Genomic DNA, 14,047 nt, shown 5'->3' with positions numbered 1-14,047 from the left:
CACTCCTGGAATGGACCTGTTTAGAGATTGGATGATGGATAACTATAAAGTTTGTTTGCTGTAAACAGAAAAGTATAGAAAAATGAGATACTTAACACACAGGAAAATAAAAAGTTGACTATGTGGTTTACCAAAATTTTGCCTCATTTAATTTTTGTATCTCTAGAATTTGGGGAAGTTTCCAGTTTGAGAACTAACTATGCAGAGATATTTTTAGAAGAGAGAAAAGCTAAAAATTACTTTTCCTACCTTAAAAAACTATTGGCATGGTTTTTTTTTTAGCTCAAGTTTTGTCAGAATCAAGAATATTCCACTGAATTTTAAGAAAGCACTGTCAGTATTGTCAACTCAAAGAGAAGATTAATGTTTTAAACTTAACCTCATGTTTACAAATGAGACAAAATATAATTTTCAATCTATTTGTGATCTAACCTATATAAATGTTAAATTTTTACTGAATTTATTTTTTAGTAAATAGTACTTAAGGAAACTATATGTGATCCACCTATAAAGTGTTTGGCACTTGAAATTTAGGATGGACAAAATATCATTTACATATAAACAGCTAAATTGTCCACTCTTTCACACTTTTGAGGGCAAATATTTATGCAGAGCTGTTCTGCTTTCAGGGAGAAAAACTAAACCACCACGACCAGATTCCCCAGCCACTACACCAAATATATCTGTGAAGAAGAAAAACAAAGATGGAAAGGGTAAGTACTACTGTAATTTCCTTATAACACTTACGGGTCAGATAACTTTCAGATTGCTTTAAAATTTCTGCATATTGTAAGCAGAAACCACCAGCTTTCTTGACATATTAAAATGGATCTTATTGCTGCCACATGCTTATAGGATACACTTGCCACTTTCTGTAAAGAGCATGGTAATAATGTAGCTAAAGAAATCCCTTTAAAAGATTTTCACTCACCTGTCCAAATAATCCATTCATTCATGTAATAATTAGTCTCTTGGAAGAGTTCAGCCAGGTTAGGTTTCGTTTTATAGACATTTTATTACATTGTGTTGGAGTTCTAGTATTTTAGTAACTCCTGCCCAAATTTGAAGAAAGTTGTTGTGACTAACCCACTGGCTTTTTAATATAAAGAGAACAACTATTGAAAGGTTTTGTACAAGTCTTTTTCACTGTTTCTTTATGTAATGGCTCTTGAAGTGGGGGGGAAATTGTTTCAAAGTGCTTTCTCCCCTAAGTCACTTCAAATCTAATTGGCAAGATTGCTCTGTCGAGATATCTTATATGGGACTAATAAAAATATCTATATTAGGCTCTAAAAATTATAACCATTATATTACCAGTACTAACTGAATTGTGTAATATCTTTGTGTAATTATAGATGGAACTTGTAAGACTTTTAGTTGTGTTTTATTGTGCTCTTTCAAATAAAATTTCGGTCAATTTTAAAGAAATTGCTTTTGTTTCAGGAAACACAATTTATCTTTGGGAGTTTTTACTGGCACTGCTCCAGGACAAAGCTACTTGTCCTAAATATATCAAATGGACCCAGCGAGAAAAAGGCATTTTTAAATTGGTAGATTCTAAAGCAGTATCCAGGTTGTGGGGGAAGCACAAAAATAAACCTGATATGAATTATGAGACCATGGGAAGAGCTCTCAGGTATGTGAAGTTTTTGTAGTTCATTGTATTAAGAATATAATTTCCTAAATACTAAAAAAAATAGATTAATTATAGAAAGTTAAAGAATTTAAGAAATGATGAATTTTGTATATTGAAGTGCTAAAACCACACTACTTATAGAAATCAGTGTACATTTAAATTGAAACCTTATTTCAATCTGGGAAAATGTTTGCCTTCCAAAAAAGATCTTCATGCAAACAGATATTTTATTTATAAAGGGATCAGAAAGTGTTAAGCTATTATCAGTTATTGTAAATTGGTCACAGGCCTGATATGTTTTGAGACATTAAACTTAAATTCAGCACAAAATACAAATAGTGGTGATGCAGGTAGTTAATAAAGGGTGCATTTTTAAACGTAAATCTCCAGTACGATTTGTAATATGGTGGCATAAGTCATTGCTTTAAGGATAATGTTAAACATTGAAAATTTTCAACTGGTATATAGTTTTATTCAACTCACTTTTAGTTTTTCTGTGATCATGTCATATGTTCTTCAAGATTGCATGTATTTGAGAAAAATTTATTAAAAGCAACAATGATGTAATAACTTGATAACCTTAAACTAGAACTGTGTTTAGTTATAGTTTTTTTTACTTACACTTTTTTGCTTATTGATTTAATTTAAACTGACAAAATTTTAATCCTTTCTATTTATACATCATTAAATTTTATATAGAAAACTGAATTAAGTTTACAGAATCAAATTTAAACTGGTAGGGATGTTATAGGAAGCTATGGAAGGGACATAGTTTCTTGAGGTTGGTACTCGATTTGATGATTCTAGCAAGTTAACAGAAGGGTAGGGAAGGAAGAAAAGTGAAGGCTAGAATAATCCATATACTTTATCAACAGTCCCCCAATTAGAATTGGTTTTAGATTCAGTTGGTAATAGGGACTTTACTCTATCTTTGAGTAAATGTGTATTTTACATATATTTAGAAAATAATGTTTTTTCTTTTTATTTCGTAATTTTTAAAAAAATTTATCTTTATTGATTTCAGAGAGGGAAAGGGAAAGGGAGAGAGAGAGAGAGAAACATCCATGATGAGAGAGTCCTCATTGATCGTCATTGATCGGCTGCCTCCTGCATGCTTCCCACTGGGGATCAAGCCCCCAACCCGGGCACGTGCCCTGACTGGGAATCGAACCTCGATCTCCTGGATCCTAGGTTGATGCTCAACTGCTGAGCCACACCCAGCTGGGCTAGAAAATAATGTTTTTAATTACAGTCTTATATAAAATAATTGCCCTTCATTTAGAAATTCTTTTCTTCTTTGTTTCCAACTTTAAACTTTAGTTTATGATTTAAGAATTTTTATTTTGGTGAATATTAGTTTCATTTATGTTTAATTGAATAAAATATTGATGGAATTGTCTGCTTTGAATAGGTACTATTACCAAAGGGGTATTCTGGCAAAAGTAGAAGGTCAGCGCTTGGTGTATCAGTTTAAGGAAATGCCAAAAGATCTTATTTATATAGATGATGAGGATCCAAGTTCCAGCATAGAGTCTTCAGATCCATCACTGTCAGCAACAACCACTTCAAGCAGGAACCAAGCAGGCCGATCCAGAGTATCTTCAAGTCCAGGGATAAAAGGAGGAGCCACTACAGTTCTAAAACCAGGGAATTCTAAAGCTACTAAAACCAAAGATCCTGTGGAAGTTGCACAGCCATCAGAAGTCCTGAGGACAGTGCAGCCCACACAACCTCCATATCCCACCCAGCTCTTCCGGACTGTTCATGTCGTACAGCCAGTACAAGCTGTCCCAGAAGGAGAAGCAGCCGTAATCAGTTGCGTGCAGGATGAAACATTAAATTCTTCTGTTCAAAGTATTAGGTGAGAAAAGTAGTGTTTACTGACGTGTATTATTATGTGATGTTCCTAACCAAGCCATTATTTGTTAAGTGGGTCAAGATTCAGAGTGAAAATAAAAATGATAATAGATTTCAAGCTAGATTGTTTGGTCAACAGATTATTTCAGCAGCAGTGTATTTCAGCCCTGATTGTACAATGTTTCCTTTATTTTTCACTTTGACATTACTTGATGTTACTCTAAAGTCTAGTCCACTATACCTTTTTATAACTGGATTGGTCTGTACAGTAAGGGATCCACATATAAGAAAACCCAGAGAATGGTTTCAGATCTTTTTTCAGAGTCAGAAGCTGTAAAAATTCAACAAAAGTGTACATATTATGACCTTAAGGAATGCATTGAGTTCCAAGATATAAACATTATTCCTTGGGAAAATCCTGCTGTGGAACAGTTAGTTCCAAAGTTCAAACAGGTAGGGAGGGCCAGAACTTAAGGTCCTCTTTTTCAGGCTTTCGGAGTGGTAGAAGTTGGCTTAATCGAATCAAATTTGCCTCATAGCCTCAGGAAAGATACGAAACAAATCGATCAAGAAAATCCTATCTGCATTAGAGTGATGTTTTGCAGAAATTTGGGACTGGTCTTGGCTGATTTAAAATGGGGAAGAGGGAAAGAGGGAGAAAATTAGATAACATTCCATTTTTCTGTTTCTACTGTCATGAATTTCCAGAACGTGAATTACAATAAAATATAGGAGCCCTTGAAAATCTAATAAAAATGATTCTTGGATTATTTTCCTTGGTTGACTTCAGTCCTGTATTTGTATATTCCAGAATATAGATGCTGGATTTTTGGAATAAGCAAACAAAATCTAGAATTGAGATAAACTTAGGTGGTTCAGTCTTTCTTGTATGGTTCATTTTAACCTTTGACATTGTGAAAATTGAATTCTTTTACATCTTTAGTGGACGTGCAAGGGATAAAAAGATCACATTTCTTTTTTCACTTTAATTGGGCAGGAATGATACATCTTTAACTGACATTAAAGAAGTACTTATTTAGCTCTCTATTTCCTTTCAATGTTTTATTTTCCTCCAGATCCTATCGGTTACATGTGATGACTCATTATGGAAGTATGTGGTTCCTTCCATTGGTTTCTAGGCTCTTTGTCATCTTATCATTGTATGTATTTGTATTAATAAGAAACATACAATGATCACAGATAATCACTGGGAGTGCTGCCCTCCTCTTCTTGGAGTATTCAGTGTTTTTTTAGCATCTGTAATCAAAGCTTCCTTTACAGACCTTCAGAATACCTCCCCCCCTCCAAAAAACACACACCACAGTACCCATCTAGCTCTGAAAGATACTAAATTGTGATATTATTTAGGATACTTTATTACTCTGAATGTCAGTTTTTCAGTCAGATTCAGTACCAGACATGAGCCCTGGCCAAGTGGCTCATTTGGTTGGATTATCCTACCATGCATCAGACGGTTGCAGGTTCAATTCCCGGTCAGGGCACATACCTAGGTTGTGGGTTTGATCCCCAGTTAGGGTGCCTACAGGAGGCAACTGATGTTTCTCTCACATCAATGTTTCTCTCTGCTCCCCCCCACTTCCTCCCTCCTTCCCCATTCTCTTCCTCTCTCTCTAAAAATCAATAATTAAAAAAGAAAAAAAAGATGAAAATATTGTAATTATCTTTGATGTACCTCTCAGAATTTTCACTTCAGTGTCTCCGAGAGCTCTGTGGACTCTGCCTGCTTCTTGCCTCTAATATTTTTTTCTCTTCAGTCCAATCTGTATATTACTGCTCCTCATAGCTTTGTTATGTTGCCTTCTTCCAGTTTTTGTTAGATCTGTGTTGCACACAGAGTGCAGTTCAGTTTCTGTGGCCTCTGCTGCCAGCTCTTACTCTCTGTTCATAATTCTTTCCTTGCTCTCCGGCGAAAACTGACTACCTTTACCTCAGTCTAGTATGTAAACCAGGTGTTTCAGTTTACTTTAATGCCTGTCTCCTCCTATATATTTAAATCTGTAGGAGCCAGAAATTATTCATTGTCTTTTTCCTAGCATCTAACATAGTATCTGGCATATAACACCTTGTCATATTTATAGAATTTATTTTGAAGCAGTGTATATATTCATTCTTTAATGTCATAGAGCAATGAGTTCTCTAAGTGGACTACTTAGAGCATGAAGTAATACAAAATTTAATTTTTTAAACTTTAAAACATACTTCCTTATTGTAGAAATTATTCTATATTTATATGTATGTATCCAAATACATTGTTAATTATTACTTTTACCTTTAAAAAAAAGTCCTCTCATTTGGTTATATATTTTATTTTCAACCCAAAAGTCCTACTTATTTTAAAGCTGTCAAAGCTTTAACTGAATGCACTTTATTCCCTGAAATTACTAGATATGGAAAGGCAAAAGTTAATGAATAGCAATACTCTTTGAAGACTGACAGCTGCTGAATATAATTATTCAGGTTTTGCTATTATGGTGTTTCTTTCTGTTACATAGAAGGAAAATAAGTGTTAAATAAGTTTCAAGCAAATTGTACATAACTTTGAAATTTTAACATATTATTAGATTAGTCTCTATTAATTTATTGTTTAGTGATTTCTTTTTTTATTTGTATTTTTAATTACCCTAACTTTTTATTATGCAAAAATTCAAACTATGGAAAAGTTGAAATAGTACAATAAATACCTATTTACTATTTACCTAGATTTTCAATTGATAGCGTTTTACCTTATTTGTTTTCTCATTATATATTTATTTATGCCCTTTTTTTCTCTTTGGCAATTTATCATTATGGCACTTTACCCTTAAAGATTTCAATCTTCAACTCTTAAAAATAGAGACATTATCCTAAATAACCATATTATCACTTCTAAGAAAATTAAAAATAATTTGGCTATGTCATTTTTTATTTTATGACTGCTTATTAATAAAATCAAAGGTCTTTTAGAGATTTTTTTCTGTAGTTGAAAGAAGGTGGAATACATATGACGTAAAATTAGGTTAATTATTAAGTTAATATCCAACAAGAGCTGACACTTAAAACACTCTGTATTTCATATATATTTCATACAGTTCACATATATTGATGTATAGAATCCTCATGCTCAATGAGGTGTAGGTAATATTATTCCTATTTTACAGATGAGGAAACCGAGGCAAGGAGAGGCCAAGGAGCCTGGTCACCTCTAGTAAGTGGTGGAGACAGTGTTTTAATGCAAGCAGTTTAATTCAAAGCAGTGAGCTTAATGATTTGCCATACTGCCTGTTGATTCACATAAATTGCATGAATTATCAGTTATTTACAATGAAGTAGCAACATGTTTTTTATTTTCCCAATTTCTTTCCTTTGCTCATTTATTTTTACATCACATAATTGCATGTATTTATGTTGAAATCGATTAAGCTTTTCTTAATTGATCTATGATATATGTGGTCTGGTTTATACAAATTTTAATTTTGACTCTGGTTTCATGTTATTCAAAGAAATAACAAAAATAAACCTTTGGTAAAATATTTTACTAAAATTGTCCCTTTATGTACTTGGAAGTCCATATACTTAGCATAACCTCTTTCTCTATAATATTTATTCAAGCACTAATAGTTTGTTTTAGGGTCTTTTAAATAGATTAGCCTCTAAAAATGTATAATGTGTAAGTTACCTTAAAAGCAGTGTAATGGAGTCCTCCAGCCTTGTGAATTATTAGATGAGACATTGATTTATATTAATTAACTATTGAGTCTGTTTCCTCATCTACAAAATAGATGATAATACTTTACAGATGTTTATAACAGTTAAAAGACATTTCCTGACATCTGAGTAGATACTCAACAAAAGCTAAGTGTTATACAGTCATGCACCACATGACGACATTTCTGCCAGTGGTGGAGTGCATACGTGATGGTGGTCCTGTAAGGTTACAGTGGAGCTGAATTTCCTGTAAGACATGGCAGGGTATGTGGTTCAGGAGGAATTTTTTTTCTCTGGCGGGAGCGATATTGGTGGGGCTTGGAAACAGATTCCCACTTACTCGGAGCACCTCAATTTTGAGAGTACAGATTACATCCCAGGCAGACCACCACTGACCTTTTCCAGCACAGAGGAGCCTGTACCCACAGCGCTACAACCCCCGCAAATCTAGCTTGGTCGTCTTCAGAGTACATTGCCGTAAAATTTTTCCTGAGGGCCTAAGATCCTGTACAAGACACAGGTCCACAGGAGCCACCTTAACAAGTATTAAGTGCTGCTGCCACTTTAGGAAAAGCTCTCTGTGGTAGTGTGGAGCCAGCCTAGCCCGTACCTGTGCTTTGGAAATGTTTTCAGGTTGTAATGATGAAAAGTATAAATAGGTTTTATTTCTTCCGTCAGTTCAATGCTGGAGAGAGCTCTTTGTGCCAGATAGGGTCATGGAACCAAAAACAGATGTTCAAAGTCAAAATACTGAGTCCTCAGTTCCACACCCTCTCCATGTTAAACAGCTTCGTGTGCGCGCGTGTGAATACCACAGAGATTCTTAGTCTGACCACTGCTCCAACATGCAGTAGCCAAAACCATGTTGCCATGACAATTCACTATATTCCTTTATCTTTCCATCTTGATTTCTTCTTCCTACCGATCCTCGGGCCGCCTTCCTCTCCCTCCTAACAGTCACTATTACAGTGATCCGCCGCCTCACCCAGCCAGTTGCTGCTCATTGTTTCCAGTCAGTCCAGCCTACATCTCTGTTCCCGGAGCAGCATTGTCAGCTTCAGTTGTTCCATTTCTGACCCTGTTGGGAAGAAGTAGAGGAAGAGGTTGTGGGACAGTGTTTATAAAGGCTGCTGTAGTGTACAGTAATGTCCTAGGCCTCCACGTTATCTCACCACTCTCTCCTTTCCTTCTCTAAAATCAGTAGATAAAAAATAAAAATTCTTGTGGCACACCAGTTGAAAATCGTTGATTTATGTAAACACATGGACTAACAATGCATTTCTCAGAATGTATCCCTGTCAAGTTTGAGGAATTTTAAATTACCAGTATTTTACCAGCTGGTTATAAGAAGCTTAGGTATTTAAAAAGTAGTTAACTGTAACATAACCTTTTAAAAAATAATATAATTTTACCAGACACAACTGACAGCTTCATCATTGATTAAGAAAAATATTAAAAATTCCTGTGGCTGGGAAAAGGCTGCATAATATTTTATCCTATAATCTCTGAACTTTTTATTAGTGAAAAGTAATTGTTTTAGAATTTGTCTAAATAAACCAATATATTTACATTGTACATAAGTATATACATTTCCTGGCAGATGGCAGTCAGGTATTTCAATAAAAGGACATTTTTTTCTAATTTGAACAAAGTCTAGTGTTAGGCCTGATTAGCGATATGGAAAATTTCCAAGCACGTTACTGCTTTGCTCCACACCTGAGAGAGAGAGAGAGGAAGGGAAGAGGTGTGGATTGGAGAGCTGTAACTGCCCACAGTTTAAAGATATAATAGTAAATATTCATCTTTTGCTGAAGTTATTCGAGGACTTAGGAAGTGACAGTGTGTTGTAATGGTCAAGCACATAGGCTCGGCTGTCAGGTGGCCTCTTACCTAACTGGTCACCTTAGGCAAACTGTTCACGCTCTTTGTGCATTAATTTTTCCATATGTAAAATGGGGATAATAGTATTTACAGGGCTGCAAGGCTATACATGTTTATAGATAAAATCTATGCTTACTATATGCCAAGTACTATTCTATCTATATGTACATGTACAGGAACTCTTGGCATGGTAAGCCTTGGATCTTTTTTATTTGAAAAAATGGTATATGGTTGTAGGGTCAGGTACCATACCCAGGCTCAGATTTTACACAAGATGTCCTGATTCGGGTGGGCAGGAGGAGAAGGGAGGCACAGTGTATTTTGGGAAAGCTCCTTGGCTCCCAAAGTTGTTCTGTATCCTTCTGATTCATCCCTGCTTGCCCAATAATAATAGTACATCTGGCCTGGATTCTTAGCCACACCCTGCCCACCTATCCAGTCTGCATTACCTGACTTATATTCTCATGTAGCTCTGTTCTTCACTGGAGCTGCTAATATCCAGCTGTGGACTGATCCTGACAGTGGTGATTTTGGTGGCAGTCTGAACTTGGGAATCAGTGTCGCATGAATGGGTGAGGTCTGAGTCACCCTGTGTCTTTCCACTTCCTTTGAACTTCTGAGTTGCACTGAGTCTTCTTTTCACCTTTCCACCTAGTGCATTTATTTTCTCCTCCATAATTTTATTTTTCACATATGTGGCAGGCTACGTAACTGTAATTTACTAAAATTTACCTTGTAATAATCTGGCAATAGTTAACATTTGGTTTATGGGACTCATCTAGCTATTAACCATTTGAAGTAGCAATAATCTATCTTCTGTAAAATAGCTTTATAGAATTCAGAGAAAACACAGTTGAGATCCAGATGCTGAGTTTTTAAACTGCATTTGTTTTTATTAACAATGGCTGTAACTATAAATTCCACAGCTGCAAACTTTTAAAATTAGATTGACTCAGGATCATTTATGTACCTCTTTATTCAATAAGTGGGATTAACAATCTTACATAAAATGGATTTTATTAAAGGATTTTACGTTAAATTGTAGCTTTATGACTAAATTTTGTGACAGTTATTTGAGCCGAGAAAACAGCTAAAACACAGTTCTATTTATTTTACCAAAGCTTGGCTTTATTTTTTGCTCTCTCTGCCAACCTAAAGAACCCTCACAAGTTAATTATATTCATGACTTGTTTTATGTAATATGTGATAGGAACTGTGAAGTATTAAAATTCGTCTCATAATTCTTTCACTTACGAATTTAATGCTCAGGTGTTTTTTATTTTAGTCAATTGAGCATTTTTTTCTCTATATATATAGGGAAACAGGTTGAAAACAATTATAATCATGAAGTTTGGTAATTGTGGATGAGCATGTTGATGACATTCTTTCAAATATTAAAATAATGAGAGTGATTCAAACATTTTTTAAAAAATTCCTCATTTTCTTTCAGGCAGTTTATATATAACTTTTTCCCCCCAAAATATGTTTTTATTGATTTTTAGAGAGAGGAAGGGAGAGGGATAGAAAAATAGAAACATCAATGAGAGAGAAACAGCACTGTTCTGCTGCCTGCATGCCCCCTACTGAGGATCAAGCCCACAACTGGGCCTGATTGCATCGGTGACCTCTTGGTTCCTGGGTTAGTGCTCAGCAGCCGAGCCACCCCGGCGGGGCTCATACATAACCTTCTTGCCAAACATTTTGATATCTTCCCCAACAAAATTGCTTTCCCATTTGTGTTAATGTGGTACTTTGTAGAGACTTTTTTTTCTTTTCTTACCAGGTGTTATCATAGTTAATGGCCTGAGAGTTTTGTGTTGGGCATTTCTGTATGTACAGTGTTTACTGCAGGGTCTGACATGATGTTTGTTACGTTGAAAATATGGGACATAGCATTTCAAATACATAACTTGTATTTTGTCAAAGTGACTTGTCAATGTTAATGTTTTAAATGATGTAAACTATGTTAACTTTCTCACTTTTATTCCCTAATCTCAATAGGACTATACAGGCTCCAACCCAAGTTCCAGTGGTTGTGTCTCCTGGGAATCAGCATTTGCATACAGTAACACTCCAGACAGTGCCAATCACGACAGTTATAGCCAGCACAGACCCATCGTCGGGTGCTGGCTCTCAGAAATTTATTTTACAAGCCATTCCATCATCACAGCCCATGACAGTACTGAAAGAAAATGTCATGTTACAGTCTCAGAAGCCGGGCTCTCCTCCTTCGATTGTCTTGAGCCCTGCCCATGTACAGCAGGTTCTTACTAGCAATGTTCAGTCCATTTGCAATGGAACCGTCAGCGTGGCTTCATCTCCATCCTTCAGTACTACTTCACCTGTGGTGACCTTTTCTCCTCGCAGTTCACAACTGGTTGCCCACCCACCTGGCACTGTAATCACTTCAGTTATCAAAACTCAAGAAACAAAAACTCTTATACAGGAAGTAGAGAAAAAGGAGGTCGAAGATAATTTGAAAGAAGACACTGAGAAAACTGAGCAACAGCCACAGCCTTACGTGATGGTGGTTTCCAATTCCAATGGATTTACTTCTCAGGTAGCTACAAAACAAAATGAACTGCTAGAACCCAACCCTTTTTAATTAAAATACCAAAAGAATTATGGATGATTGTTTTTTAATTGAACATTTCCAATTGAATGCAAACTATCTGACTCTAAGACAAATTCTAAAGATGTTCCTAATTTTGTAGTTTTAAAAAATAATAGTTAACTTTGACTTTGTTAGATAAAGGAGGAAAACCAAAGTGTTTCTCTTTGTTCTCCAAATGTTTCAGAATTCAGTTGTGAAGGAACAGGCGTTTTATACTATGAAGACATTCTTTTGAGATTTTTTTCAGTTGCTATATCATAAGCATTTTTAAAGTTTCTTTTTAAATTTTACAGTGTATGACCTTTTCTGATTCTTTTGTAAATACAGTACTTAAATAGAAGATGACAGGAAACTTATATAGGAACTATTTTCATTTTGTAAGTTAAGTCTTGACTCTTTCAAATGCAAGACACCTATTTTATGCTTTGTTAAAATTATGATTTCACTAGATTGACTTTTAGTTGGCTGCACTGTACATTGAACTATGAATATGTAAAATATAACATTAAAAATTGAAATGCGCCCATGATGATGGTTGAACCTGTTTCAGAAGCAGGGTAATATAAAAGCATCAACCTAAGAGTGGCCTTCCTAACTAGTTTTGCAAGCTACTTGTTCTTTTTAGGCTTCAGTTCTCATGAAAGGAAGGAATGCATTTAAATTAAGATTAGATGATCTTCAATTTCAAGTTCTAAATTTTATGATTCCAACTCCTATATTTTAGAATTATATCAATTAAAACAGCTTATTTCCTACTGTAAGTATAGTGAAAATATTGCAGAAAAAGTGGCCCTATAAATTAATTCTATTATCTGTAAGATTGCTATGAACCTGAATTCTTCCTAAATACTTCATTCATTAACTCTTTAGGCCTCTGTGCACTGTGGTCCATTAGTAAGTTTATGTTGCTGAGTACTAACTGATACACCGCTGTTCTGAAAGAGTCAACACTCTTTTTTAGGGGCTCAGAAAGCAAACAAGCCCTGGGTTAATCAATTTGAGTAGTCAGTTGCTATAAAGGCGTAATTGCTTTATATTTTGGATCTTTTTTTTTAAATTGAGAGTGGGGGGATTGCATACAAAGATAATATACTTGTATATCCAACTTTCTGAAATAATTTTTAGATCACTTTTTCAGCTGTAAATAATGTACATTTAATTTCACAAGAAAAATTGTTTTCTGCAAATTTTCTGGTATAAGAAAAAGAAATTTTTGTAGATGAAAAAATCATTTTGTTTAGAGGTCTAATGTTATATGTTTTCATATTACAGAGTGAATTTGTATTTAAACAAAAATTTAAATTTTGGAATCCTCTAAACATTTTTGTATCTTTAATTGGTTTATTATTAAATAAATCATGTAAAAATTCTCAATGTTTGTGTTTTCAAGTAAATATTTCTTAAGAACAAATATACAGAAAATGTTGCTAGTATTTACAGTGTTAGTAAATGCTTATATTACAAACTCCATTAGTCAGAACTGCAGAATGTCATCCTTTTATTTTTCCTTTCTGTCATGCCAAATGGCAGTTTCCAGACATCACACAATGGATTACAAAGCTCCAAAAATTAGAAAACAATAAAATGTTCTCAGCGATAATATTAAACATAATTTTAAAAACAAGTTTTCTAGTTAGAAATTAGTTAATTGGTTAACAGAATAGAATAGAGAAGAGAAACAGAAAATATAAGGAAATTACAATCTCAATCCTATACCCCTATATCCAGAAGTTACTTTATTTATTCATTTTCTCATGTCAGTTAATATTCTTCCAAAATGTCATTTTAAAAGGAGCATTCTTATCTCTAACGAGGGAGAGATGCTGAGAAGGATCTGAATGAGCAGGCCTTGCTGAATTTCCCCAGTTTACTACCCTTTGCTCAAGCCCTCTTATTCTTTTTTTTCACAACTTTTCACTCTTCATCAAATCTAGTATAAAAACTCATGCTTAACCACTTCTTGGAGTCTTCCTTTCCTTATGAAGGCTCCCATGTCACATAAGACTTGTATTAAATAAATTTGCATGCTTTTCACCTTTAATCTGTCTTTGTCAGTTTGATTTTTAGGCCCAGCTAGGGACACTAAGAGGGGTAAGGAAAGTTTTTCCCTCCCCCGGCACTCTCTCTAGCTGTGCATCCCCTAAAATAATCTCGTCATACTGAACTCCTGAAGGGGCATAGCTCTCACTCAGTACGTGGCCTTCGTACATCAAATCATTGATTCAACATGTATTTATTAAGGAGAAATACCTGTGATGTCACTGTCACTGTGCTTAACCTATAACCCTGCTGCTTTCCTCACTTTCCATTCATTCTTTAACCCTCTTTAGTATTGCATTTGCCCTTTAGTATTG

The 14,047-nt window shown here is 34.8% G+C and overlaps 1 protein-coding gene across 5 annotated transcripts in view; it reads left to right on the top strand.

Annotated features, from left to right (window-relative positions):
* ELF1 (E74 like ETS transcription factor 1) overlaps positions 1-13,065 on the top strand; it is a 115,647-nt gene extending 102,582 nt beyond the window's left edge. For all 5 annotated transcript variants that reach the window (XM_081127929.1, XM_081127932.1, XM_081127931.1 and 2 more), the window contains exons 6-9: positions 630-713; positions 1,444-1,636; positions 3,048-3,497; positions 11,081-13,065. In XM_081127929.1, the coding sequence (XP_080984055.1) occupies positions 630-713; positions 1,444-1,636; positions 3,048-3,497; positions 11,081-11,684 (1,331 nt within the window). In that variant the 3' untranslated portion in view covers positions 11,685-13,065. The remainder of the gene's footprint in view (positions 1-629; positions 714-1,443; positions 1,637-3,047; positions 3,498-11,080) is intronic.
* Positions 13,066-14,047: the final 982 nt, after the last annotated feature.

The sequence above is a fragment of the Miniopterus schreibersii genome (assembly GCF_964146895.1).
Source record: "Miniopterus schreibersii genome assembly, chromosome: 2".
Taxonomy (NCBI): Eukaryota; Metazoa; Chordata; class Mammalia; order Chiroptera; family Miniopteridae; genus Miniopterus; species Miniopterus schreibersii.
This window is presented reverse-complemented; position numbering and strand designations above follow the sequence as displayed.